The 26,562-nt window shown below is 42.5% G+C and overlaps 3 protein-coding genes across 3 annotated transcripts; 2 read left to right on the top strand and 1 right to left on the bottom strand.

The window, feature by feature from the left end:
- Positions 1–448: 448 nt before the first annotated feature.
- On the top strand, positions 449–12,055 carry kdf1b (keratinocyte differentiation factor 1b). Its single transcript, XM_060865954.1, has 5 exons — positions 449–712; positions 4,498–4,730; positions 7,888–8,846; positions 8,988–9,056; positions 10,531–12,055. The coding sequence occupies exons 3-5, from the start codon at positions 7,907–7,909 to the stop codon at positions 10,629–10,631; spliced, it is 1,110 nt and encodes a 369-aa protein (XP_060721937.1). The 5' UTR covers positions 449–712; positions 4,498–4,730; positions 7,888–7,906; the 3' UTR covers positions 10,632–12,055.
- A 1,530-nt stretch (positions 12,056–13,585) lies between these two features.
- nr0b2b (nuclear receptor subfamily 0, group B, member 2b) lies at positions 13,586–15,129 on the bottom strand. Its single transcript, XM_060865089.1, is given in 5 exon segments — positions 13,586–13,695; positions 14,215–14,328; positions 14,331–14,562; positions 14,930–15,018; positions 15,021–15,129. Coding segments are annotated over 5 exon segments (654 nt in total).
- A 4,772-nt stretch (positions 15,130–19,901) lies between these two features.
- nudc (nudC nuclear distribution protein) lies at positions 19,902–26,102 on the top strand. Its single transcript, XM_060865953.1, has 9 exons — positions 19,902–20,071; positions 20,318–20,395; positions 20,482–20,697; positions 20,897–20,980; positions 21,320–21,433; positions 24,839–25,033; positions 25,115–25,198; positions 25,279–25,397; positions 25,895–26,102. The coding sequence occupies exons 1-9, from the start codon at positions 19,997–19,999 to the stop codon at positions 25,944–25,946; spliced, it is 1,017 nt and encodes a 338-aa protein (XP_060721936.1). The 5' UTR covers positions 19,902–19,996; the 3' UTR covers positions 25,947–26,102.
- The last annotated feature ends 460 nt before the right edge of the window (positions 26,103–26,562 follow it).

Genomic DNA, 26,562 nt, shown 5'->3' with positions numbered 1-26,562 from the left:
ATACAGATTGGACTGTGTAGTGTCCAGATAAAAAGAGAAATTAGTTAAACTCTCACTCCCTGCTGTGACCCAGATGAGGATGTCTTCCCTTTTTAGTTTACTTCCTCTCAAGCTTTATTCCTCTTTTCTCCTTAGGGAGTTGAGTTAGTTATACCCGGATTTCTGTGAAGCTGATTAATGTCCAATGTTAAAAGCTGTATAGAAATAAAGTCGAACCGATTTACTCTGTTTTAAACTCACATACAGTGCATTAAACAGGAACATGAGCAGAAACTGAGGGTCGACACTGCCACCTAGTGGGAAACGATTTCCTGCTAAAGAAACGAAAAAAGCCCAAAAAATATATAGAAATAATGTTTTTATTTATTTATTTGTTTATTTTGTAAAAATTTATTTTTTTGAGTGTACTATATAAGCCAATTTTGTATGATGGATTTTGTTTACACGTGAATTTACACGGCCCGGTCGTGTGATTACAGTGATGACGTCAGCAGGTGCCATGACCTACCTGTCGCCTCAGGTAACTGAAAACAGCAGAAGACATGGAGGAGGTAGAACACGGCTGTGGTGAGGTGTTTTAGCCTGCTTTTAGTCTCAGCACCAGGATTTATTCTTCCTCTAAACTCAGGACACGTTACAGGATTAAAGTTTAAACGTGTTAGTGGTAAAAACCCTTCACTTCCGGGGACTGCGTCATTTCTCTCCTTATGCAGTGAGTAGACTTTGTTATTGACTTTATTCCTCTTGCCTACTGTTTGTGTTAAACTGTGTGTGTGTGTGTGTGAAGTATATAAATAAGAAGCTGTATTTCTCTGTAATGTTATAATGTAAACATTAATGTGTGTGTAGGCGGATAGACTGAGAACTTTATCTCAATATTTCCGGCACTTCTGCCTTCACTTTACACCTGAAACTGTGTGTGTGTGGTATTGTGTGTGTGTGTGTGTGTGTGTGTGTGTGTGTGTGTGTGTGTGTGTGTGTGTGTGTGGTATTGTGTGTGTGTGTGTGGTATTGTGTGTGTGTGTGTGGTATTGTGTGTGTGTGTGGTATTGTGTGTGTGTGTGTGTGGTATTGTGTGTGTGTGTGTGGTATTGTGTGTGTGTGTGTGGTATTGTGTGTGTGTGTGTGGTATTGTGTGTGTGTGTGGTATTGTGTGTGTGTGTGTGGTATTGTGTGTGTGTGTGTGTGTGTGTGTGTGTGGTATTGTGTGTGTGTGTGTGTGTGGTATTGTGTGTGTGTGTGTGTGTGGTATTGTGTGTGTGTGTGTGTGTGTGTGTGTGTGTGTGTGGTATTGTGTGTGTGTGTGTGGTATTGTGTGTGTGTGGTATTGTGTGTGTGTGGTATTGTGTGTGTGTGTGGGTGTGTGTGTGTGGTATTGTGTGTGGGTGTGTGTGTGGTATTGTGTGTGTGTGTGTGTGTGGTATTGTGTGTGTGTGTGTGTGTGTGGTATTGTGTGTGTGTGTGTGTGTGTGTGTGTGTGTGTGTGTGTGTGTGTGTGTGGTATTGTGTGTGTGTGTGTGTGTGTGTGTGTGTGTGTGTGTGTGTGTGTGTGTGTGTGGTATTGTGTGTGTGTGTGTGTGTGTGTGTGTGGTATTGTGTGTGTGTGTGTGTGTGTGTGTGTGTGTGTGTGTGTGTGTGGTATTGTGTGTGTGTGTGTGGTATTGTGTGTGTGGTATTGTGTGTGTGTGGTATTGTGTGTGTGTGTGGGTGTGTGTGTGTGGTATTGTGTGTGGGTGTGTGTGTGTGGTATTGTGTGTGTGTGTGTGGTATTGTGTGTGTGTGTGTGTGTGTGTGTGTGTGTGTGTGTGGTATTGTGTGTGTGTGTGTGGTATTGTGTGTGTGTGTGTGTGTGTGTGTGTGTGGTATTGTGTGTGTGTGTGTGTGTGTGTGTGTGTGTGTGTGGTATTGTGTGTGTGTGTGTGTGTGTGTGTGTGTGTGTGGTATTGTGTGTGTGTGTGGTATTGTGTGTGTGTGTGTGGGTGTGTGTGTGTGGTATTGTGTGTGTGTGGTATTGTGTGTGTGTGGTATTGTGTGTGTGTGGTATTGTGTGTGTGTGTGGTTGTGTGTGTGTGTGTGTGTGTGTGGTATTGTGTGTGTGTGTGTGTGTGTGGTATTGTGTGTGTGTGTGTGTGTGGTATTGTGTGTGTGTGTGTGTGGTATTGTGTGTGTGTGGTATTGTGTGTGTGTGTGTGTGGTATTGTGTGTGTGTGTGTGTGTGTGTGTGTGTGTGTGTGTGTGTGTGTGTGTGTGTGTGTGTGGTATTGTGTGTGTGTGTGTGTGTGTGTGGTATTGTGTGTGTGTGTGTGGTGTTTGTGTGTGTGGTATTGTGTGTGTGTGTGTGGTATTGTGTGTGTGGTATTGTGTGTGTGTGTGTGTGGTATTGTGTGTGTGGTATTGTGTGTGTGGTATTGTGTGTGTGTGTGTGTGGTATTGTGTGTGTGTGGTATTGTGTGTGTGTGGTATTGTGTGTGTGTGTGGTATTGTGTGTGTGTGTGTGGTATTGTGTGTGGTATTGTGTGTGGTATTGTGTGTGGTATTGTGTGTGGTATTGTGTGTGTGTGTGGTATTGTGTGGTATTGTGTGTGTGTGTGGTATTGTGTGTGTGTGTGTGGTATTGTGTATGGTATTGTGTTTGTTTGTGTGTGTGTGGTTGTGTGTGTGTGTGTGTGTGTGGTATTGTGTGTGTGTGTGTGTGTGTGTGTGTGTGTGGTATTGTGTGTGTGTGTGTGTGGTATTGTGTGTGTGTGTGTGTGTGTGTGTGGTATTGTGTGTGTGTGTGTGTGTGTGTGTGGTATTGTGTGTGTGTGTGGTATTGTGTGTGTGTGTGTGTGTGTGTGTGTGTGTGTGTGTGTGTGGTATTGTGTGTGTGTGTGTGGGTGTGTGTGTGTGGTATTGTGTGTGTGTGGTATTGTGTGTGTGTGGTATTGTGTGTGTGTGTGTGTGTGTGTGTGTGTGTGTGTGTGTGTGTGTGTGTGTGTGTGGTATTGTGTGTGTGTGTGTGTGTGTGTGTGTGTGTGTGTGGTATTGTGTGTGTGTGGTATTGTGTGTGTGTGTGTGTGTGTGGTATTGTGTGTGTGTGTGTGTGTTTGTGTGTGTGGTATTGTGTGTGTGTGTGGTATTGTGTGTGTGGTATTGTGTGTGTGTGTGTGTGTGGTATTGTGTGTGTGTGTGTGGTATTGTGTGTGTGTGTGTGTGTGTGGTATTGTGTGTGTGTGTGTGTGGTATTGTGTGTGTGTGTGTGGGGGTTTTGTGTGTGGGGTATTGTGTGTGTGTGTGTGTGTGGTAGTGTGTGTGTGTGTGTGGTAGTGTGTGTGTGGTATTGTGTGTGTGTGTGTGTGTGTGGTAGTGTGTGTGTGTGTGTGGTATTGTCTGTGTGTGTGTGTGTGTGTGTGTGTGGTATTGTGTGTGTGTGGGGGGTATTGTGTGTGTGTGGGGGGGTATTGTGTGTGTGGTATTGTGTGTGTGTGTGTGTGTGTGTGTGTGTGTGTGTGTGTGTGTGGTATTGTGTGTGTGTGTGTGTGTGTGTGTGTGGTAGTGTGTGTGTGTGTGGTAGTGTGTGTGGTAGTGTGTGTGGGGGTATTGTGTGTGTGGTATTGTGTGTGTGTGTGTGTGGGGGGGGGTATTGTGTGTGTGGTATTGTGTGTGTGTGTGGTAGTGTGTGTGTGTGTGTGTGTGTGGTAGTGTGTGTGTGTGTGGTAGTGTGTGTGGGGGGTATTGTGTGTGTGGTATTGTGTGTGTGTGTGGGGGGGTATTGTGTGTGTGGTATTGTGTGTGTGTGTGTGGTAGTGTGTGTGTGTGGTAGTGTGTGTGTGTGGTAGTGTGTGTGGTATTGTGTGTGTGGTATTGTGTGTGTGGTATTGTGTGTGTGTGGTATCGTGTGTGTGTGGGGGTATCGTGTGTGTGTGTGTGTGTGTGTGTGTGTGTGTGGGGGGGGGTTATTGTGTGTGGGGGGGGCATAGTGTGTGGGGGGTATCGTGTGTGTGTGTGGTATTGTGTGTGTGTGTGGTATTGTGTGTGTGTGTGGTATTGTGTGTGTGTGTGGTATTGTGTGTGTGTGTGTGGTATTGTGTGTGTGTGTGTGTGTGTAGTATCGTGTGTGTGTGTGTGTGTGTGTGTGTGTGTAGTATCTCTGTGTGTGTGGTATCGTGTGTGTGTGTGTGTGGTATCGTGTGTGTGTGTGTGTGTGTGGTATCATGTGTGTGGGGGGTTATTGTGTGTGTGTGTGTGTGTGGGGGGGTATCGTGTGTGGGGGGTATCGTGTGTGTGTGGGGTATCGTGTGTGTGTGGGGTATCGTGTGTGTGTGGGGTATCGTGTGTGTGTGTGTGTGGTATTGTGTGTGTGTGTGTGTGGTATTGTGTGTGTGTGTGTGTGTGTGTGTGTGTGGTATCGTGTGTGTGTGTGTGTGGTATCGTGTGTGTGTGTGTGTGTGTGTGTGTGTGTGTGTGTGTGGTTTTTGTTTACACGTGAATTTACACGGCCCGGTCGTGTGATTACAGTGATGACGTCAGCAGGTGCCGTGACCTACCTGTCGCCTCAGGTATCTGAAAACAGCAGAAGACATGGAGGAGGTAGAACACGGCTGTGGTGAGGTGTTTTAGCCTGCTTTTAGTCTCAGCACCAGGATTTATTCTTCCTCTAAACTCAGGACACGTTACAGGATTAAAGTTTAAACGTGTTAGTGGTAAAAACCCTTCACTTCCGGGGACTGCGTCATTTCTCTCCTTATGCAGTGAGTAGACTTTGTTATTGACTTTATTCCTCTTGTCTACTGTTTGTGTTAAACTGTGTGTGTGTGTGTGTGGTGGTGTTGTTGTGTGTGTGGTGTTGTTGTTGGTGTGTGTGTGTGGTGTTGTTGTTGGTGTGTGTGTGTGGTGTTGTTGTTGGTGTGTGTGTGTGGTGTTGTTGTTGGTGTGTGTGTGTGGTGTTGTTGTTGTTGGTGTGTGTGTGTGGTGTTGTTGTTGTTGGTGTGTGTGTGGTGTTGTGTTGTTGTTGGTGTGTGTGTGTGTGGTGTTGTGTTGTTGTTGGTGTGTGTGTGTGGCGTTGTTGTTGGTGTGTGTGGTGTTGTTGTTGGTGTGTGTGTGTGGTGTTGTTGTTGGTGTGTGTGTGTGTGGTGGTGTTGTGTGTGTGTGTGTGTGTGGTGGTGTTGTTTTGTGTGTGTGTGTGGTGGTGTTGTTTTGTGTGTGTGTGTGGTGGTGTTGTTTTGTGTGTGTGTGTGGTGGTGTTGTTTTGTGTGTGTGTGTGGTGGTGTTGTTTTGTGTGTGTGTGTGGTGGTGTTGTTTTGTGTGTGTGTGTGGTGGTGTTGTGGTGTGTGTGTGTGTGTGTGGTGTTGTGGTGTGTGTGTGTGTGTGGTGTTGTTGTTTTGTGTGTGGTGTTGTTGTTTTGTGTGTGGTGTTGTTGTTTTGTGTGTGTGTGTGGTGTTGTTGTTTTGTGTGTGTGTGTGTGTGTGTGTGGTGTTGTTGTTTTGTGTGTGTGTGTGGTGTTGTTGTTTTGTGTGTGTGTGTGGTGTTGTTGTTTTGTGTGTGTGTGTGGTGTTGTTGTTTTGTGTGTGTGTGTGGTGTTGTTGTTTTGTGTGTGTGTGTGTGTGTGTGTGTGTGGTGTTGTTGTTTTGTGTGTGTGTGTGGTGGTGTTGTTTTGTGTGTGTGTGGTGGTGTTGTGGTGTGTGTGGTGTTGTGGTGTGTGTGTGTGTGTGGTGTTGTTGTTTTGTGTGTGGTGTTGTTGTTTTGTGTGTGTGTGTGTGGTGTTGTTGTTTTGTGTGTGTGTGTGTGGTGTTGTTGTTTTGTGTGTGTGTGTGTGGTGTTGTTGTTTTGTGTGTGTGTGTGTGGTGTTGTTGTTTTGTGTGTGTGTGTGTGGTGTTGTTGTTTTGTGTGTGTGTGTGTGGTGTTGTTGTTTTGTGTGTGTGTGTGTGGTGTTGTTGTTTTGTGTGTGTGTGTGTGGTGTTGTTGTTTTGTGTGTGTGTGTGTGGTGTTGTTGTTTTGTGTGTGTGTGTGTGGTGTTGTTGTTTTGTGTGTGTGTGTGTGGTGTTGTTGTTTTGTGTGTGTGTGTGTGGTGTTGTTGTTTTGTGTGTGTGTGTGTGGTGTTGTTGTTTTGTGTGTGTGTGTGTGTGTGGTGTTTTGTGTGTGTGTGTGGTGTTGTTGTTGTGTGTGTGTGTGGTGTTGTTGTTTTGTGTGTGTGTGGTGTTGTTGTTTTGTGTGTGTGTGTGTGGTGTTGTTGTTTTGTGTGTGTGTGTGTGGTGTTGTTGTGTGTGTGTGTGTGTGTGGTGTTGTTGTTGTGTGTGTGTGGTGTTGTGGTGTGTGTCTGTATGTGTGTGTGTGTGTGTGTGTGTGTATGTGGTGTTGTTGTGTGTATGTGTGTGGTGTTGTTGTGTGGTGTATGTGTGTGTCTGTATATGCATGTGTCTGTGTGTGTGTGACATTGTGGTGTGTTGTGGTGTGTGTGTGTGTGGTGTTGGTGTTGGTGTTGTGTACGTGTATGTATGTGTCTGTATGTCTGATGTGTAAATGATCCTTTTTAAAGAAACACATTGATTTCTGTACAAACCTGTGTAGGTGAGTGAGTGGGTGTGCGCGTGCACTGTGTACCTTTCGACTAGGCCTGATCTATTAAAACACACCTGACAGCATTCATGTAAACATCACGGTGTATATCACCATCTACAGGTGTGTACTGGGCTGTTTCTGTTCTGTTCTACAGTTTTTATAGAAAGTGAAAGTGTGTGTCTGTGTGTGTGTGGGTGTTTGTGTGTATGAATGTTTGTGTGTGTGTCTGTATGTGTGTCTGTACTGTATGTGTGTGCGTCTGTACTGTATGCGTGTGTGTCTGTACTGTATGTGTGTGTGTCTGTGCTGTATGCGTGTGTGGGAGTGTTTGTGTGTGTGTGAACTGGGCTGATTAGATCGGTATGTATACACAGACAAACACACACACACACCGTCTACTTTAATAGGAACAATTATCCAGTCCTCATGAAGAATCATGGGGCAGCAGCAAAGTGCATAAAAACATAAAGATTCAGAGAAAGACAATTTGCAGTAGGAATGTAACTGAATATGAACATAATTTGGATTGGATGCACTTGTATATGTGTGTGTGTGTCACAAGCAGGAGGTTTTACCTTTCATGTGGATGCCAGTCAGTAGGACAAAGACAGACTGTGGTGTTTTAGCGTGCATGTGTTCATCCTTACTGACGGTCAGGATCAGGATCAGGGTCAGGGTCAGGGTCAGGGTCAGGGTCTCTCATTTGTTTAAATGAAGTTACTAGTGTGTTTATATTTTGGAAAGTAAAACTCTATAAACTGCTTTAGAATTATTTAGCTGAGGTTGAGGAAATGTTTGAGGCACCGAGCTCACTGCTATTCCTGGAGAAATGTCTGCACAGTAGGTCGCTCCTTTTACAGTATATTTATATTTGGGTTTCATCAGAATCATTTGACTGACAGATGTGTTATGATTTAACATAAGATTGAATCTGATTGGTCCCAATCAACCCCAAATATAAAAGGGTGTGTATATTTATGCAGGAGGTTGGACAAAGTTCTGACATGATTTATCTTAGTTTCATTTTTTATTTTATATACCTCAGCTGTTTTTACAGGGGTGTGTAGACTTTTCTGTCCCTTCTGCATCTTGTAGGAAGAAGATTAAATTCCAGTTTAATGTAATGATGCAGAACGAACTCACATGGGTGTGGTGGCCAGGGGTGCAGATACTTTAACACACAGAGTGTAGATGTATTTGTAGGAGCAGAACAGTCTTAACCCCTAACCTATGTGGCTCATGGGGTATTTCTATGTGTAATAGCACTGAGGATCCAGAAGAGGCAACATTACCTGTAAGACACCTTACAGTGTGCTTCTCTCTCTCTCTCTCTCTCTCTCATTTAAACAGACCCTGATGCTACAAAACCATGTCAGGCAATGGCAGAAGCATCTCTCAGAGGTGGGAGAGGGCAGGAAGTTCTGACGCATGGTCCATGAAGAGTAGTAGCACTAAGAGCAGGACGTATGAAGAGCGCTGTGTTGACCCGGTCAGCTCCGTGACCCAGTACCCAGGAGCGATCCACAATGTCCATCGAGAAGATGCTAATGGAAATGCTACCGTGCCAGAGAGTGTTCACTTTCTGCCTGGCAAGAAAGAGTCCACATCTGGTGGACACACCTGCACGTGCGGTCCATGTGTCTCGGTGAAAAGCTGTCGGACGTTTGCCTGTAGCTTGTTGACATGCGGACTGTATCACGTGTGTAGGCGAATTCCATGTCTGCTGTCTGCGGAAACCCGAGGCGACGAACCAGAAGTCGTTAAAGCTGTGACGTCGGTGCCTGATGCTAAGAACGATTTTTATCCTGATCTTTGTATCGGTGGCATCAAAGTGGATCCATCAGCGCTAATGGTAGAACACGGGCAAGTCTCATTTAAGCTTCTTAAAGAGGAATCAGACATCCCGACACACCGGAGTGGCAGCATGCATTTCAGAGACCTACAAGACGAGGACTTAATTTACCGAGGCACAGATGAGGACGTGGACTCGCTAATCACACGTAAACTGCTCGAGGTTTTCTCTGAGTTTGAGATCAACGAGCTCGCAAAATGCACGTCGGACTCCATGTTCCTGAAGCGCTCGCAGGAGATCAGTCAGCTCATCTCAGATATCGTCGAGGAGCACAACATCAGGGAGCAGGAAGCGGAATGCCGCTTGGTGCGCGAGATCATCCGCATCAGCACACGTAAGAGCAAGAAGAGAGTGATGGTGAGACAGCAGGAGCTGCAGAGAGACAGTGGTAACGACACCTGGAGGAGCAGCAAGAGGAGCAGCAAGAAGAACAGCCTCAACTCCATGAGCGATGGCAGTAAGTGGCACCCAACTGTTTTATTACTTTCAGCCATATTACAGAAATAAAACACACTAAATCTAAACTGGACCTAAACGTTAAGCCATTTGTTTGAGCAGTTTCTAACAAACTGGAAAATTATTTTTTTTTTCTTTTTAGGTCTGAAGATTTCAGAGGAGAGATCTGATGACGTAGAAGCACGGAATCTGCGGAACAACAGTAATCAGTGTAAGTTGGTGGCGTAAGTCTTTTTTTAAGCTGCTCACCCCAAGCTGCTTTTCCTGTCCCTCAGCTAAATCAAATAAAACTACATTTTTCCTTTGTGCTGAACTGTTCCTCATTAGTCCATCACACCCTCTGGGTTCATAACAAAAGCTGTTGTTGTTGACATTCGGTTATATTTGGCTCTTCCAGACACAATGCTCCCATGAGGGTTTACCCCTCAGTGGCTCAGTCAGTTCCCTGCCACGGCAGTGAGAGCACAGTATACTCTCTTTGGACCACCAGGGAACATGTATTTTTCACATAGACATTACAACTCAGTGACATTCTTCTCTGTCAGAGTGCAGGATGAGCCGTGGAGGTCGGTAGTCAGTTCAGAGCTGAGCTTTGAACCTGCAAGCTTCTAATCAGCGACCCAGAGCTTTAACAAAGGTCTACAAAACCCACTGTGCTGGCAGACTCACGACGTCACCTGCCATTGGTTTTGGGTTTGTACAGTAACGACATTCATGTCTGCTGTTCTGTCTTTGAGTATCTTTTGAATCCTTCCCTGCTTTTTTTTTTTTCCCCCCAACAGACGGTTGTGGATTTTGGACTGTTGCCTTAAAGAATCAAACCCTGTGCACTCTTACCAGTGAGTTAGTGAGATGTTTAGACAGCACTAACACAATGCCACTGCACAGTGACCTTTCAGTCGCAATGTGTGCACCTGAATTCATAGTGCAGTGATTTTATTTTTGTATATAATGACATTGGGGTGTTAACACTGATGACCTTGGGCATGGACACCTTCAGGGACTCGTCTGCTAACTCACTCGTGTTGGTACAATGACTTTCTACCCAGTTCTTGTCAGCTGTAAAGCTTGTAATCGGATACACGTTAAACAGATTGTTTACACTTGGCATTAACACGTGTAACACTCAGGTAATCAGATGACCGTTAAACACAAAGAAACGGCTTGCTCTTCACACGTCAGGTCTTTCACGTGCCTCTCGCGTGTCTTCACAGAACATTTTCTATCCTGTACATCAATGGCATCAGCTGTAATGTCTGACAATGACAACGTTGGGTATGTTGAGAAAGATAACTGTGTGCATGTAACAGGAGACTCTGTGGTCATGTGACAGTGTCTGTGGTCATGTGAATATATTTTCGTTCACATAATGTTGCTCATACAAAATGCACAGGCTACAGAAATAATAATATGGAAACTCTGTGGTTATGGACTGGAGTGGATTAGTGGCTCTCTCTGTGTCTGTGAAGGTTCTGCAGACTTGTACAAGTGTAATTAAATCCATTATTCATCCAACAGCTCGGACATTTGCAAAATAAACGTCATGTGTGACTGGATCTCAAGGCTATGAAAATGATATTAAAATCTCTCTCTCTCCCCCTCTCCCTCCCCCTCTCCCTCTCTCCCTGTCTGTCTCTCTCTCCCCCTCTCTCCCCCTCTCTCTCCCTCTCTCTCTCTGTGTACAGCGTACATGCCCAGCTCTCCTGTGTCTCTCTCACCGAGCATGGACAACGTCACCCCCATCACCTCAGACACTCCTTTACTCCATCACGGACTGAGAGCCTGACCTTGTGTTTATTCCCCGTCTCTCTTGACCTCTGCGATTGTAATGAAGAACCTATGCTTGCTCTCTTCCAGTCCTCAGAGCTGTATGACAAGAGACTATGACGTTCCTGGATTTATTGAATTGTACAGTAGATGATGACGAGGGGTGAAACACTAGACGACATGAAATAAGAAGCTGTTCTTGTGAAATGAGGTTAAAAAAATAAAAATCAGCATTAGCTCAATTCATCCACTGTGGCACTTTCTGAAGTAGTGACTGAAGGACAGCTTTTTCTCTGTAAATAGACAAAACGCATCCGTGTATGAGCCAGAGAAGCGTTTTAAATGACATTAGCTGGGGTTAAATGAGGACATGTGAATATACTTGTGAATAAAATCTGTTGCTTTTCCATTTTCTTCGATTAGTCTTAGATGAAATTGCATTCTATGAGTTGTGATTGAATCAGTAACACTAACAGAGTCGATTCCGAGCTGTATTTATTTTCCTTGTCACTAATATAAAGGTTGGTGAAATTCCCTGAAACAGGAAGCCTTTAAGAGCGAGACTGACCTTCAGATGAGTTTGACATGAGTTCATCTGTTGAAAGCTGATCTTTCTTCTCTACCACAAACTGCCATGAAGCTCCTCAGGCCAAATATCACATTGTTGAGGAGGTTAAGGAAGGTTTAGGAGATACAAAGTGCTAACCTTTTATCAGCTGAGGCTGGAGTCAGAGTCTGTCTCTACATTCACATCTGTGAAAGTGTTGGAATGCATAGATCATAAGTCGTATAGAAATACATTAGAGATGAAGTGAACCACTACAAACACACAGAGAGAAGAGACACGGGTTTAGTTTTCGTGGACCTCTGCGACCGTGAGCTTTTTTAAAGTAGAAGGTTTCAGGAAATTTTTCAACTCGGAAACGACACAAAAAGACGTGAAGGCAGTTTTCAGTTACGAGGATCCTGGAAAATCCAGACAGATCTTTATTTAGTTTTCTCAGACTTTGTGTGGGATAAAAGTGAACAAGTTTAGTAGGTTTATTCCCCCAGCACCTAAGACTAGTGGCCTCCACTAAAAAACACTGCCTTACTGAGCTCTGGAATACAACCATCATTTAATTTAATCCTATTTCTGAATCCATTTAATAATTTAATTTAAAAATAGACCTTGTACATTCCTTGTGTGTGTTTTTTCTTGTCATACTTCAGTGATCCTTCTGTATTATTATTAATAATAAAACCAGAATCAGGCTTCAGCTTTCAGATGGAGAATCTGACCGTGTGTAACGTACCAAACCCAGAAACTGAAGTAAATTTGCTGAATTATTGTTATTGTTATTATTATTATTATTATTATTGTTATTATTATTGTAAACGGTAGCATTGACAGTTCCACAGAGCTTCTGCTTCAGGAGTGAAATAAAGCTTTGTTCTGCAGAAGTGCTTTGATTGTTGTTTTTTCCAGTGTTTCCAGTTGTGAGTGTGTGTGCGAATGAGGTGTGTGAGGTGTGTGAGTGAGTGTGAGTGAGTGAAATAAATAAATATGAAAATGTTTATCTAAAAACACCTCTTCTTGATGTACCGTTTAGAGCCATTTCCCCTAATCTAAAGTTAAAATAAACTATACTTTATCATGTGTGTGTGTTAACACAGTGTCTCAGCCACTGTGCCATGTTTCTGTGGATTTTGCTCAGTGTGTTCATAAAGTCAATAATGATATTGACAAAGTTTTCCACACTGTCAGTGAATAGCAGTTTCATCCACCTGTGTTTATAGAGTGTGTTTGATGTTTTCCTGCAGGCCTTTCACTGAGTGAACATCCGGGATGTTCCTGGAAAGGCAGCGTCATATCAGCTTGCTCTTGCTGAAGGCACTGATCCTCTTTAGAAGGAGGATGTGATACAGGAACCCAATCTGTCTCAGTGCCTGTACAGGATTATACAAGGAGACTAAACCACAGGCAGCAATGGATAAAACTCAGAAACTAAAACTCAGATACGTAACGCGGTCGCCTGCAGAGTCACACAGAAAATGAATGCATAATATGTAAGTATTAAGAACCTAAATACATAAGTGCTTTAGGTCATTCATTATTTAGTCACAATTTAAACATCCCCAGAAATTTCTATTTCACTTTACAGCTTTTTCTCACAAAATATGCAGCATGACAAGAAAATCTGCTACCTGGAGAAAAAAAAAGCTAGTTGCATCGACATCACTCAAATTAATACGTGGGTTCGAGGTGTTTGAACCGAATGACATTAAGACATTAACACAATTAGATTTCATACTACATGATTCAAAAGCAACACACGCGCATCAACGTCCTCCATGACATCACATGTAAGTGGCTTGTGTTAATTAATCACGCTCACTCTACATCATCCAATCTGCCGGTAGCTCAGTGGTTTACACAACAGTGTATAGTCCAGTGGAATTGTGTAACCAAGAGCTCCTGATGAACTAACAGGTCAGACTTCATTACTGAGACCATTATAGAATTAACACTAATTCCTTCCTGCTGAAGTCTTCAAATGTTCACTGATGATGACCTGAGCACAAAGATGATGACCCGATGGCAGATTAAAGATGGTGTGATGGTCTACAAGCGGTTCTATCTACATCAGGCCCATGGGTCATGGGCCGTCTGTACAAATCTATCACCAGCAGAATGACCACAAAGAGATGAGACTTCAACTAGGGGTAGGGCGTCAGGATGGATATGTGAGAGAGAGAGAGAGAGAGAGAGAGAGAGAGAGTGATTGATTGATTGATTGATTGATTGATTGATTGATTGATTGATTGATTGATTGGGTATGCATGTAGCATTTTGAGTCTGGTTCTTCTCAAGGTTTCATCTCAGGTGTTTTTCCTCACCATGTCACTTCTGGCTTGCTCTTTACTAATAACTAAGACTAGTGGTGTAAAGACTCAACTGTACTGAAAAAATCCAGGATGTTTATCTGATGTTTAGTGACTGTGGTCATGTGGATGAAGTGTGTGAATGAATTGATGGAGAAGTTGCTGAGTTTCCCTCTGAAGCCCCTCAATGAGCTTGCGGTTTATCAGCCCAGGAACATCTGAAAAGAAGATGAGAAGGTGGAAACAGTTTACTTATTTCCCGATTCATGTTTGAAATATTCAAATATTTAAAACGTTCATATTTAATAACGGGGGGCACGGTGGCTTAGTGGTTAGCACGTTTGCCTCACACCTCCAGGGTTGGGGGTTTGATTCCCGCCTCCGCCTTGTGTGTGTGGAGTTTGCATGTTTTCCCCGTGTCTCGGGAGTTTCCTCTGGGTACTCCCATATAGTGTGTGATTGCGTGAGTGAATGAGAGTGTGTATGGGTTGGCACTCCGTCCAGGGTGTATCCTGCCTTGATGCCTGATGATGCCTGAGATAGGCACAGGCTCCCCGTAACCCGAGGTAGTTCGGATAAAGTGGTAGAAAATGAATGAATGAATGAATTAATGAATGGTCATTTTAGTCCAAATACCTCCATCTACAGTATGTATAATTTGGTGCCGTATTTGGAAGTATGCTATGAAATTTAAAAGGAAATCAAGGTTTACAGAATAGAATTGTTTAACTTTTAACCTGGGTTAAATAATATTGTACCCTTGAGATACACGTATTCTTTAGGAGTGAGATCAAGCCTCCAGAGTTTGACCAAGCATGACCTGAGATTCTGCACAGGTTTAATAGACAGTGTTCGTTGTCATCATTTTGGTCCTGCAGCAAGATCTTGTGAAGGAAGCTCCTTGTGGGGAAATTAGCCACCTCGAGCGTTACATGCTCTTGTGCAAGACCCAGGATTAAGAGCAGGACCCAATGACTCCTAAGAAGTAAAAACTGGTCAAAACCTGGCAGGTGGTGAAAGGATGGCAGGCTTCTTATGAAATAAATGGTTTTTAGTAACACTTCAGTGGCTGCCTGGCAGGTTCTCTCCGGGTTTCTCATTCACTCACTCACTCACTCACTCACTCACTCACTCACTCATTTTCTACTGCTTTATCCGAACTACCTGGGCCACAGGGAGCCTGTGCCTATCTCAGGCGTCATTGGGAATCAAGGCAGGATACACCCAGGACGGAGTGCCAACCCATCGCAGGGCACACACACTCTCATTCACTCACACACTACGGACAATTTTCCAGAGATGCCAATCAACCTACCATGCATGTCTTTGGACCGGGGGAGGTAACCGGAGTACCCAGAGGAAACCCCCGAGGCACGGGGAGAACATGATAACTCCACACACACAAGGCGGAGGCGGGAATCGAACCCCCAACCCTGGAGATGTGAGGCGAACGTGCCCCCCTCTCTCTGGGTTTCTCAAGCACACAAATCGTTGCTGCTCACAGTAACTACTGTGGGTCATAGAGCTCCAGTCACCTGCCCCAGAGCACAGCTGTCTGTACGGTTGAGGATGTTGAACTGGATGGTGTGGGAATCTTCTTTCTTGAGTTTCCTTGAGTAACATTCCTGTTTAGGCTGCTCAGATGAATGCATGTTTGACGAATAGAGTGATTTAACAGACAGACTTCAAGGTGTATTCTAGCTCTAAAGCCCATGAGTCTTATTTATAGTGATGGAATTTGAGGCGGAGATTTCTAAGCAAAACACAGTGACCCTGGACCGCACACACTGGGTTACCCCTTTGCCACGTGGAGGTCATTAGTCTTATCCAGTTCAGCAGCAGCTAGACCACGGCAAGCAGGGTAAATGACATACATTTATCATGATTACTATCCATTAACTCTGCTTGTACCAGGACACCAAGGCCTGAGAAAATTATTACATAGGTTACATGCTTGGGCGCCTCACCAACATTTCCTTCGCTACTGATTACCTCTGTGATCTAATCATAACAGCTAATAATGATGAGAGATTTTGAAAGGCCTATAGATTATACCATACATTAAGTTTAGTTATTTATGAATATATGCTCTTAATATAATGATATGCACACTTTCTTGAGTGATATACCTGTCAGTGTATGTATATATACCTAATATACAAACAGTGCTGCTTTCCAAGTGAGCTAGACTGATCTGATAAGGTAATAGAATACTGATAAGACTGATAAGACATTTATGTAAGCTATCTACGCTAGGTTATTTATGAAACACAAACAGTGTTAGGAATTAAACAGGTTTTTATCACAATGCTGCTTAAAGCTCAACTCACACTGATCATAAAAGGGCATGGAGTAAGAATTTTTATACCTGTTGAGTTCAAGTGTGGTATTTGGAATCTGCTGCTGTTCAATTTCAAACAGCATGTAAGTATTCAGCCATTAAAACTATTACACTTACACAACCATCAGCCACAACAAAAAAAATCACCTGGCTAACATAGTGTAGGTCTCTTGTGAGACAAAAACATCTCTAATCTGATATGGCATGAACTTCACAATACCTCTGAAGGTATGCTGTGGAATCTAAACCAAGAGTTTAGCAACAGTTCCTTTAAATCCTATAAGGAGCCTCCATGGATCTGACATGATTGTCCCACAGACACTGGATCAGATTGAAATCTGAGGAATCTGGTGGCCAAGTCAGACTCCTCAGACCATTACCAAACAATGTTTGCAGTGTCAGGTTGCAAAAATAAAGATTTGCAACAATGTTTAAGTAGGTGGTAAAATCCACATGAATGAACGTACCAAAGGTCTAGAACATTGTCCAGAACATCACCATAGGCATGTCGTCTCCCCATAGGATATCCTAGTGCCCTTTCTTCACCAGGTAAATAACGCACACACACCAGTCTGTACACATGATGTACAAGAAAACATGATTCCCCAGAAAAGGCCCCATCTCCGTTCATCTAGCCATACACGCTCATTTTCTTGCTTCCAACACATCAACCTCGAGAACTGACTGTTCTCTTGGTTTCTGCATAAATATGACCTGGGGTCTCATTTATAAAGCTTGCGTACGCACAAAACGGGGCTGCAAACGTGCGTACGCGTTTTCGCGCAAAGGTTGTTATCTATAAAAAACAAACTTGACGGGAAAATGTGCGCACCTTTAAGCAAACTTTGAGCTGTGCGTACGCACATTATGGAGACAAAGGGAATTGGCGACACAGATGGTGAGGTGAGAAGAACGATTATAAGAATTAATGACATTTAATTTTCACTCCATATCATACGTTATTTCCACATTATCATGAAGATTAAATCCAACAGTGTTATTTGTGCCGATTGTTTTAGGCTAAATACATCTAGTAAAATCCAAACGTAATTCAAAATGTATTCAAAATAAAATAATAATAATAATAATCAGCGCTACTCCGTCTAGGTGTATCCTGCCTTGATGCCCAATGACGCGTGAGGATAGGCACAGGCTCCCCGTGACCCGAGTAGTTCGGATAAGCGGTAGAAGATGAATGAATGAATGAATGAATGAATGAATGAATAATCAGCGCTGCCTTACAGTCCCATTGTCCACAACGGGAGCGCAGGAGGAGAAGGCGCGACTACATGTGATACAAAATAGCATGAAATGCCCTTTTATTAGAGAACTGCAGAACACAGTGTAAAAAACGAAATATTTCATGTACATATACATATATAGATATCATAAAATGTCAAAGTCTGTAAATACAGTCATGAAGCACAATCGCTACTCATCATCGGTCCTACGGTGTTCATTACAAAACCGTCATGAAGAAGTATGTGTTCACTATAACATATTCGTCTTAAATTTTCGCCCACAAATTAATTCTGTGATTTTGTCAAGGTGATAACAATCAGTCTAATTGCTAGAAACATATAAATCCTCCGGTGACCCGGGTATGTAATGCTTCATGATGGCACTGCTGGCACTGTCGGAGGATTACGCCAATGGCAGAATAAGGAGAGAACGAGTTTTCAGGGACCATGATGATGTCCTGGCCCATTATGATGACTGGCTCATAAGCCGATTTAGATTCCCTAGAGCTGTGCTCTTAGATCTATGTGCTGAATTGGGTCCAGTATTAGAGAGGGCAACACGCCGGAACCATGCCATCCCAGTCCAAATACAAGTCCTCACCACTCTGGGGTTCTTGGCAACCGGCTGTTTCCAGCGGGAATTGGCAGACAGGTAAATTATTTATATAAAAAAAACTATACGTAATCCTCAGCTTTGTGTCTAAGACCTTTTTGTATATGAAATAATTCTATTGGAATCTAATATCTCACCCGATAGGTCTGGTATATCACAGCCGTCCCTGAGTGCCATAATATCTGTCGTTTTGAATGGTATACTTAATATGGGTAGTCGATACATCAGGTTCCCCTACACTGTGTGAGAACAGGCCGAAATTAAAATGCAGTTTGCAGCAATGTCTGGTTTCCCAAATGTAATCGGCGCAATTGACTGCGCTCATGTTGCTATAAGTTCACATCTGAAAATGAATTTGCTTATGTTAATAGAAAGCATGTGCATTCTATTAATGTGCAAATCATATGTGACTCCAACATGACCCTCACAAACATTGTGGCACGCTGGTCTGGTTCAACACATGATTCCTTTATCTTGACACATAGCAGTGTAGGGAACAGACTAAATGCAGGCGCAGTACGTGATGGCTGGCTTCTTGGTGAGTTTAACAATATTAAAATGTAGAAACTGTAACAATTTTGTTTTTAATATAATTATAACAATGTTGCTTTTAATATAATTATAACCTGCAGGCGACAGTGGCTACCCCCTGAGACACTGGCTCTTCACCCCATTTTTAAACCCGCAGAGCGCAGAGGAAACTCATTATAACGAGGTCCACTCTCGTGCCCGCGCAGTGATTTGAACTTTGAACTTGAACTTGAACGTACGCACATCTGTGGGTGATCTGTGATTTATAAAGGGAACATTGCTTAGAGGAGTGCGTACGAACGGTTTTATAAATCGGAATTTTTTTTGGCGTACGCCATTTTTGGCTTTTGGGCGTACGTAAACTTTTAGTAGGGATCCTACGCACAGTTTTATAAATGAGACCCCTGAACTGTGCTCAGATCTTCATCTAAGTTCTAAATGTCTGTATTGCAGGGCCGTCAAGTGTCACGAATTGAGAGTGACAGTCACGCATTTAGGTATTTTGTCACGCTCTCCCGCCACACATTATATTTCTGACGCAGAAAAATTTATTATTTATCATATATTTAATATGCCGCAAAATGTATCTGTCCGCACCGCTGTCTCTATGGAACCGGGAAGGAATCGAGCGCGTCTCCCCTGGAGCTCCTAGTCGAGCCTGACACTTATCAGCCAATCAAAAAAAGAGGCTACACAATAGCCAATCAGAAAATAGCACTATTGTATATGGGTAAGATTTAACGCAACGAGATGTCACGCTTGCCTGTCTTCAAAACTTGAGAGCCCTGGTATTGTCTTGTATAGTATAGTGTTATTTATGTCTGTACTTTTGAGGGTCACAAACAGCTGGAACCAAATTTCTTGTGTGTGTAAACACACTTGTGAAATAAACCTGATCCTGATTCTGATCCTGGTTCTGATTCTGATAGTTAGGTGGAAACAGATGGTTCACTGTGGGACCCCTAAAGGGAAAAGTCCAAAGTAGAAGACACAATGAACTTATAATCATAAAGGAGCACATACATAAAGGTATTTAATACTGACACAATGAACTTATAATCATAAAGGAGCACATACATAAAGGTATTTAATACTGACGCAATGAACTTATGACTTATGACACAATGAACTTATAATCATAAAGGAGCACATACATAAAGGTATTTAATACTGACACAATGAACTTATAATCATAAAGGAGCACATACATAAAGGTATTTAATACTGACACAATGAACTTATAATCATAAAGGAGCACATACATAAAGGTATTTAATACTGACGCAATGAACTTATGACTTATGACACAATGAACTTATAATCATAAAGGAGCACATACATAAAGGTATTTAATACTGGATAATGTTACTCAATAAATAAATAAATAAAAACTATAATGTTTTTGTCCATCATGTGTTTTATTTGGTTCTATTTATATAGACTTAGGACTTAAATGAAGAGCTGAGTAGATTTCAGCCTCACTAGTAAATGCTACATTAAACTGTCGCATGTTTAGTGATATTTTCATGGATGATTTATGATTTATTCTTATTTAAGTGCCACTCCAGTTCCTCACATACCGGGCACTTCCAGAACTCTCTCCGGAACTTAATAAGACTCACTGCAGCAGTGACGTTTAACAATCTGATTGGTCTTCTGCCCTGTCATTCATCTCTGGACCAACGTTATTGGTTGACGTGTTAGCTGAGGTGAGGGTCTGATCTGGTAGCTAGGAAGTGAACACAAGCTGAAACTAGACGTCTGTATTCACTACTGTGGCTTTCAGTGTAAAGATGGACAGTGAGGAAGAAAGGTATGACGGAATGCTGCTAGTTATGGCACAACAGCATGAAGGAGGGGTACAAGAGGTAAAACAGCTCCCTATCTGGATGACCATGCTAGCTAGCTAACGGCTAACAGCTAACCGTAGATATCTACAGTTAACGGCTAACGGCTAACAGCTAACAGCTAACATCAGCCTGCATGATCATGAAGCTGTGTTTGGTTGTTAGTTTGGTTCATAATCCTCCTCTCATCCTTTATCTAACCTTCATCACTAGTTTATTTTCCATGTCCAGGTATCACATTGTTTTGGTTTTTTTACTCTTTCACAGCTAGTTAACACGTTCTTTAGCTTCCTGCGAAGAAAAACAGACTTTTTTACTGGAGGTGAACCTGGAGCTCCTGAGAAGGTGAGATGATGTGTGTAACAGAGAGACAGAGAGAGAAGTGTCTTCTGCTGTATGTGCTGTTGTGACCTTTATTTATTCCTAACAAGGTGGTGAAAGAAGCGTTTGCTCATCACAGTCAGATGGCACTCAAGGTCCAGAAAGAGAGAGAGTCCAGACAGCAGAAAGAGAAAAAGGAGAAGGCAGAAAGAGCTGCTCGACTCAAGGCTGAGGAGGAGAGGAAGAGGACGGAGGATGAGGACGAGCCCAGAATCAAAGAGCTCACAGACGAAGAGGCTGAGAGTCTCCAGACAGAGATAGATCAGGTGAAGTCCATGTGTACACGGTGTTCATCCACCTTTTATACACCTTTGTCTGTTTGCATGTAATTCTGTTTTTACTCTCTCTCGACCCCCGGGTTCATACGAAGGCATGAGAGTAAGGAGGCGAAACTGATTGTGACTGTTCTTGTGAATTATAACAATGAACTTGTGTCCCAGTGAACATCTCCATTAATCTCTGCAGAGGAAAGGCAAGGAGGAGAAAAAAGAGAAAGAGTGTGTGTCTGAGAGCAGCGCTGCAGGAGCATCAGTCAAAGCAGAGAAAGGGGTGAGTAAAATGTGTAAAAAATACCGTCAGGAAAAAGTCTACGATCTTGGATTATTGACCGCAGTGAAGGAGCCAGAATAAAGTGAACGCTCTTCATATGTGCTGCAGGTCATCACTGTCTCAGTTACAGAGCTGGTTTAGGAGAACACTTTTATTCATTCTGTTCAAAAGAACCAGGAAAAGTTCATTTACAGTAACATACAGACATTAAGGTACAGCACGTGATTTGGGATGATCACGGTTACCATAGAAACACGTGAATAAGGCGGTTGTTACTGAAGGCCAGAATGAGGCTAGAAGGACTAAATAAATCATTACAATTACTGCTGTGTCTTTTAGTCTGACTCGGAAGGTGAGGAGGATGAAAAGGATAAGGACAAGATGAAGCCTAACGCTGGGAACGGAGCAGATCTGCCCGACTACAGGTGGACACAGACCCTGTCTGAAGTGGACGTAAGGATTTTCCTAATCTGTGGATTTATTTGTTTATAATTCTGTGAACAAAATCTCAGGCCGTTTCGTCTCAGCACCATTACTGAAAGGGTAACTGTGAGAGGGAGTGTGAGTATTACACAAGGTGCTGTGTATTAACCCAGGGATGTCCGACTCGGATTAGGGACACAGAAATATTTGTGCTGGATAAAGAAATCATTTTACTAAACCCATAAGATAAGAGATACCTTTATTCGTTACACAATGAGGAAATTTCTCTGTTACAGTGGCAAAGAAAAAGAAATGCAAATGTATAAAAGAATAAAGACATAATATAGTATACAGTGTATATACACAACACAATATAAATACAGAGAAGAAGAAAAGAGACCACGAGAAAGTAGTTACGCTAACTGATATATTGCACACAGGTAATATTGCACGTTTTTAAAGATTTCACACACACACACAGAATTAAATCATTAACATAGGCACTAGCTAAGTTTATGTCCCCGCTCCAGTTTGCCCCCTAGTGGAACAACAGAGACTAGCTTTTTTTAATATATATATATATAAATAAAAATATAAATATTTCTCCCCACTAGGTGACAGTGGTGAGTGAATTGTGTTTCAGGTTTTTTTTTTCTTTTCAGCCATAAGTCCACCTTCTCGTTAGTGCAGAGCAAGGGCATCAATTTGGGTAGGGACGGTAGGGACATGTCCCTACCAATATCCAGGGAACACTCAATTGTCCCTAGCAATAATTCGACCAAGCCTATATACACTCACCGGCCACTTTATTAGGTACAACTGTCCAACTGCTCATTAATGCAAATTTCTAATCAGCCAATCACATGGCAGCAACTCAATGCATTTAGGCATGTAGACATGGTCAAGACGATCTGCTGCAGTTCAAACCGAGCGTCAGAATGTGGAAGAAAGGTGATCTAAGTGACTTTGAACGTGGCATTGTTGTTGGTGCCAGACGGGCTGGTCTGAGTATTTCAGAAAATGCTGATCTACTGGGATTTTCAATTCAATTCAATTCAATTCAAGTTTATTTGTATAGCGCTTTTTACAATGGACATTGTCACAAAGCAGCTTTACAGAACATAAACATAAAACAAAAGATAAACATAAGGAGAAGTATAAAGAATTAATATAATAAAAATTCAAGATATATACAGTTCACAGTGTGTATGTGTGTATGTGTATTTGTCCCCAATGAGCAAGTCTGAGGGCTCAGGCAACAGTGGCAAGGAAAAACTCCCTTAGATTGGTAAAGGAAGAAACCTTGAGAGGAACCAGACTCAAGGGGAACCCATCCTCATATGGGTGACACTGGATGGTGTGGTTACAAATATACAAGTATCACAGAGTCCAACTGGAGCCGGTAGATCTGTAGATGTCTCAGGGTTCTCACAGAGTCAGCCTTGTCTCAGTGGAGGTCCAAAAATTTCAACGCACGGAAGACGATCTTAGCATGGGTGTCTCAGCATGGGTAGAAAAAGAGAAGAGAAGAGCAGTGCATAGGGATTAACATATCTGCTGTTCATAAGAATGTGCAAGTCTAGTGTGATAGTGCACAATATTTATGGGATGTATTATGTGTACGCCTGACTAAAGAGATGAGTTTTCAATCTACATTTAAACTGTGAAAGTGTGTCTGAGCCCCGAACACTATCAGGAAGACTATTCCAAAGTTTGGGAGCTAAATAAGAGAACGCTCTTCCGCCTTTAGTAGACTTAGATATACTGGGGACTACCAGGAGTCCTGAGTTTTGTGATCTCAGAGAGCGTGAAGGATTGTAACGTGTTAGAAGACTAGTTAGATACATGGGAGCTAAACCATTAAGAGCCTTGTACGTAAGTAGCAGCAGTTTGTAATCAATTCTAAACTTAACAGGTAGCCAGTGTAGAGATGATAAAGTTGGGGTTATATGGTCATACTTTCTTGTCCTAGTGAGAACTCTGGCCGCTGCATTTTGGACTAACTGTAGCCTATTTATTAAAGATGCAGGACAACCACCTAGTAATGCATTACAATAGTCCAGTCTAGAGGTCATGAAAGCATGAACTAGCTTCTCAGCATCAGATACAGACAGGATGTTTCTCAGCTTGGCAATATTTCTGAGGTGGAAGAAGGCTGTTTTTGTGGTTTGGGCGATGTGATTTTCAAAAGACAAGTTGCTGTCTAATATAACACCCAGGTCTTTCACTGTCGAGCTACTAGTAACAGTACATCCCTCTAATTGGAAATTAAGTTGTGAGAGTTTCTGTGTACTAGTTTTTGGGCCTATAAGTAGTGTTTCTGTCTTATCAGAGTTTAACAACAGAAAGTTACAGCTCATCCAGTCTTTTATCTCTCTAAGGCATTGAGTTAATTTCGACAATTTAGTTATTTCATCTGGTTTTGATGAGATGTATAACTGTGTGTCGTCAGCATAGCAATGGAAGCTAATCCCATGTCTTCTAATAATGATTTTCACGCACAACCATCTCTAGGGTTTACAGAGAATGGTCCGAAAAAGAGAAAATATCCAGTGAGCGGCAGTTCTGTGGGCGCAAATGCCTTGTTGATGCCAGAGGTCAGAGGAGAATGGCCAGACTGGTTCGAGCTGATAGAAAGGCAACAGTAACTCAAATAACCACTCGTTACAACCGAGGTATGCAGAAGAGCATCTCTGAATGCACATTACGTTGAACCTTGAGGCAGATGGGCTACAGCAGCAGAAGACCTCACCGGGTGCCACTCCTTACAGCTAAGAACAGGAAACTGAGGCTACAATTCGCACAGGCTCACCAAAATTGGATAATAGAAGATTGGAAAAATGTTGCAGCACAGTACACACTAAGCTCTCAGTTTTTATGATGTGGCTAGTTACCAATTATATAGTGTATATATAAATATATATTGTTGTTTAATTCACAAAATTAAGTAATTAATACCTTGTGTTCTGTGATGTAATGTGGTGTTGTTTTTCTGGAGCAGATCTGGAGGAAATCTGCTTGTTCAGTTTTTTTTTTACTTGCCCTGCTAGAATTCTTACTGGCATCATAAAAAAGTAAAAACCTATTATAGACCTATTGTATATCTGTTGTTTTTAAGTGGAGTAAAAAGCAATAAGCTTTTGTACTTTTGTGACAATGCGGCTCTGCAGACCAGTTTTATTTATGTCCCCACCAATGTCAAAATCAAACTTATGCCTTTGGCGCAGAGTCTCACAAAAGAGTGTGATTGTAAGTAGCAGATAAACTGAATAGATTTTTGGAAACTGAAGGGTCAAATGTATGGCACCATTTTTTCTTGTAGCAGTTCAAGGCATACACATTAAAACTAAAACGCCGAGCTAAGTCTCACGTCTCAGTAACTACATGGTGTGAGAGCAGTACGTGTAGATGTCAGCGACGTGTTCGTCTCTCCAGCTCGTAGTGCCTTTTGACGTGAAGTTCCGGCTGAAGGGGAAGGACGTGGTGGTGGACTTTCAAAGGCGTCATCTGAAGATAGGCTTAAAGGGCCACAAACCTGTGATCAATGCCCCGCTGTTCAGCGAGGTGAAGGTAGAGGAAAGCTCCTGGATAATCGATGACGGGAAAATAGTGACCGTCCACCTGGAGAAGGTGTGAAAGCAGACCCACTTTACAGTTCCTCTCTCTCTTTGTCTAAAAACCTGGACTGAATAATTTTCATGTATCTGGTAGATAAATAAAATGGAGTGGTGGAACAAGCTGGTGACCACAGACCCTGAGATCAACACCAAGAAAATCTGCCCAGAGAACTCCAAGGTAGGCAGCATGCTGTGCCAGATATCATTCAGATCAAGTCTTTATTACCTCCAGACCTTCAGCTCTTCTTCTCTTTACAGCTTTCTGATCTGGATGGAGAAACACGAAGCATGGTGGAAAAGATGATGTATGACCAGAGGCAGAAGACTATGGGCTTACCCACGTCTGAGGAACAGAAGAAGCAGGACATCCTGAAGAAGTAGGTGACCTTCATTTCAAGCTAGAGCTGGCCTGGTTATTTACATTATAACTAGTTAATGTGATAGTGTATGGAGAGGAAGATGTACACTAAATCTACCAGTATTTCTATTAAACATGAAACAATTATTGTTGTAAAGGGAGACAAATCAAGACACTCCTTCGTACTAAAACCCACCACGTCAGCATGTGATCCTGTGTATGAGAACACGATGTTCCTGTACAAACTCTTGGTACACTTGGTGATGTAGATTAGGACATGAGTGTCACTTGGTCTGTCAGCTCTGTGTTGTATTGTTTCTGACGTGGGGTTTGTCCATGTGATGATGATGATGCATGATTCTCACCAAAGAACTCCTTTTCCCCCACAATACAAACCGCCGACATGCCAGCTGATGTGTGACTTTGGAATGGCTTTAATTCAGGATTCTGCTGTAAATCTCCGCAAGTGTTTATTAAAATAGTTTCATCAATACAATTGTTTTTCTCTGATGGTAGGTTCATGGAGCAGCATCCGGAAATGGACTTCTCCAAAGCCAAGTTCAGCTGAGAAAACCCTGCGTTCTGCATTTCCTGACTTCTTATCCCCTCTCACTCGTGTATCGCTCCTTTGCTGCACAGTGTGGGGGGAGTCCTCCTCCACTCAAGCTGCATAGATCCCATGTTTACACCTTTTTTTTAAATAAATACCTTCAAACTCTGGAAACCTGAGTGCTGTTTAACTTCAGAAGGTCAGACTCCATCTTCGTTATTGTTGATCGGAGCTTCAGAAGGTCTCATTTCTCTAAATCTGAGTCATTTCATCTGTTGATTTAAGATCAGAATTTGTATAAATGTTTTGGATAATCTTTATGTTGTCACTTTGCTCTTTCACAATCAGAATTTTATCTTCTAAAGTCAACCCTGCTGTTTTTTGCTTGATTGAGTAGACGGACATTTCAGCTTCTGTTTGTTTTACTTGGTTGTTCTTGTAATGCCACACTATATGACTAAAAGTATGTGTACCCCTGGCCATCACATATGAGGTTATTCTACAAACTGTTACCACAAAGTCTGAAGAACACAGTTGTATAGGACATCTCTGTGTCCTGTAGCTTTATAGTTTCCCTTCACTGGAACTCAGAGACTCAACACTGTTCCACCATGACACTGAGCTCCATGAAGAA

Source organism: Tachysurus vachellii, chromosome 3 (assembly GCF_030014155.1).
Source record: "Tachysurus vachellii isolate PV-2020 chromosome 3, HZAU_Pvac_v1, whole genome shotgun sequence".
Classification (NCBI taxonomy): domain Eukaryota; kingdom Metazoa; phylum Chordata; class Actinopteri; order Siluriformes; family Bagridae; genus Tachysurus; species Tachysurus vachellii.
Note: the sequence above shows the minus strand (reverse complement) of the source record. Positions and strands in the feature narration are given on the sequence as shown.

Coding starts and splice junctions, on each gene's coding strand:
- nudc (XM_060865953.1), top strand. CDS start 19,997: ATGGACAGTGAGGAAGAAAGGTATGACGGAATGCTGCTAGTTATGGCA. Junction 20,981..21,319: donor CAGTCAAAGCAGAGAAAGGG/GTGAGTAAAATG, acceptor TGTGTCTTTTAG/TCTGACTCGGAAGGTGAGGA. Junction 21,434..24,838: donor AGACCCTGTCTGAAGTGGAC/GTAAGGATTTTC, acceptor TCGTCTCTCCAG/CTCGTAGTGCCTTTTGACGT.
- kdf1b (XM_060865954.1), top strand. CDS start 7,907: ATGTCAGGCAATGGCAGAAGCATCTCTCAGAGGTGGGAGAGGGCAGGA. Junction 8,847..8,987: donor CAACTCCATGAGCGATGGCA/GTAAGTGGCACC, acceptor TTTTCTTTTTAG/GTCTGAAGATTTCAGAGGAG. Junction 9,057..10,530: donor GCGGAACAACAGTAATCAGT/GTAAGTTGGTGG, acceptor CTCTGTGTACAG/CGTACATGCCCAGCTCTCCT.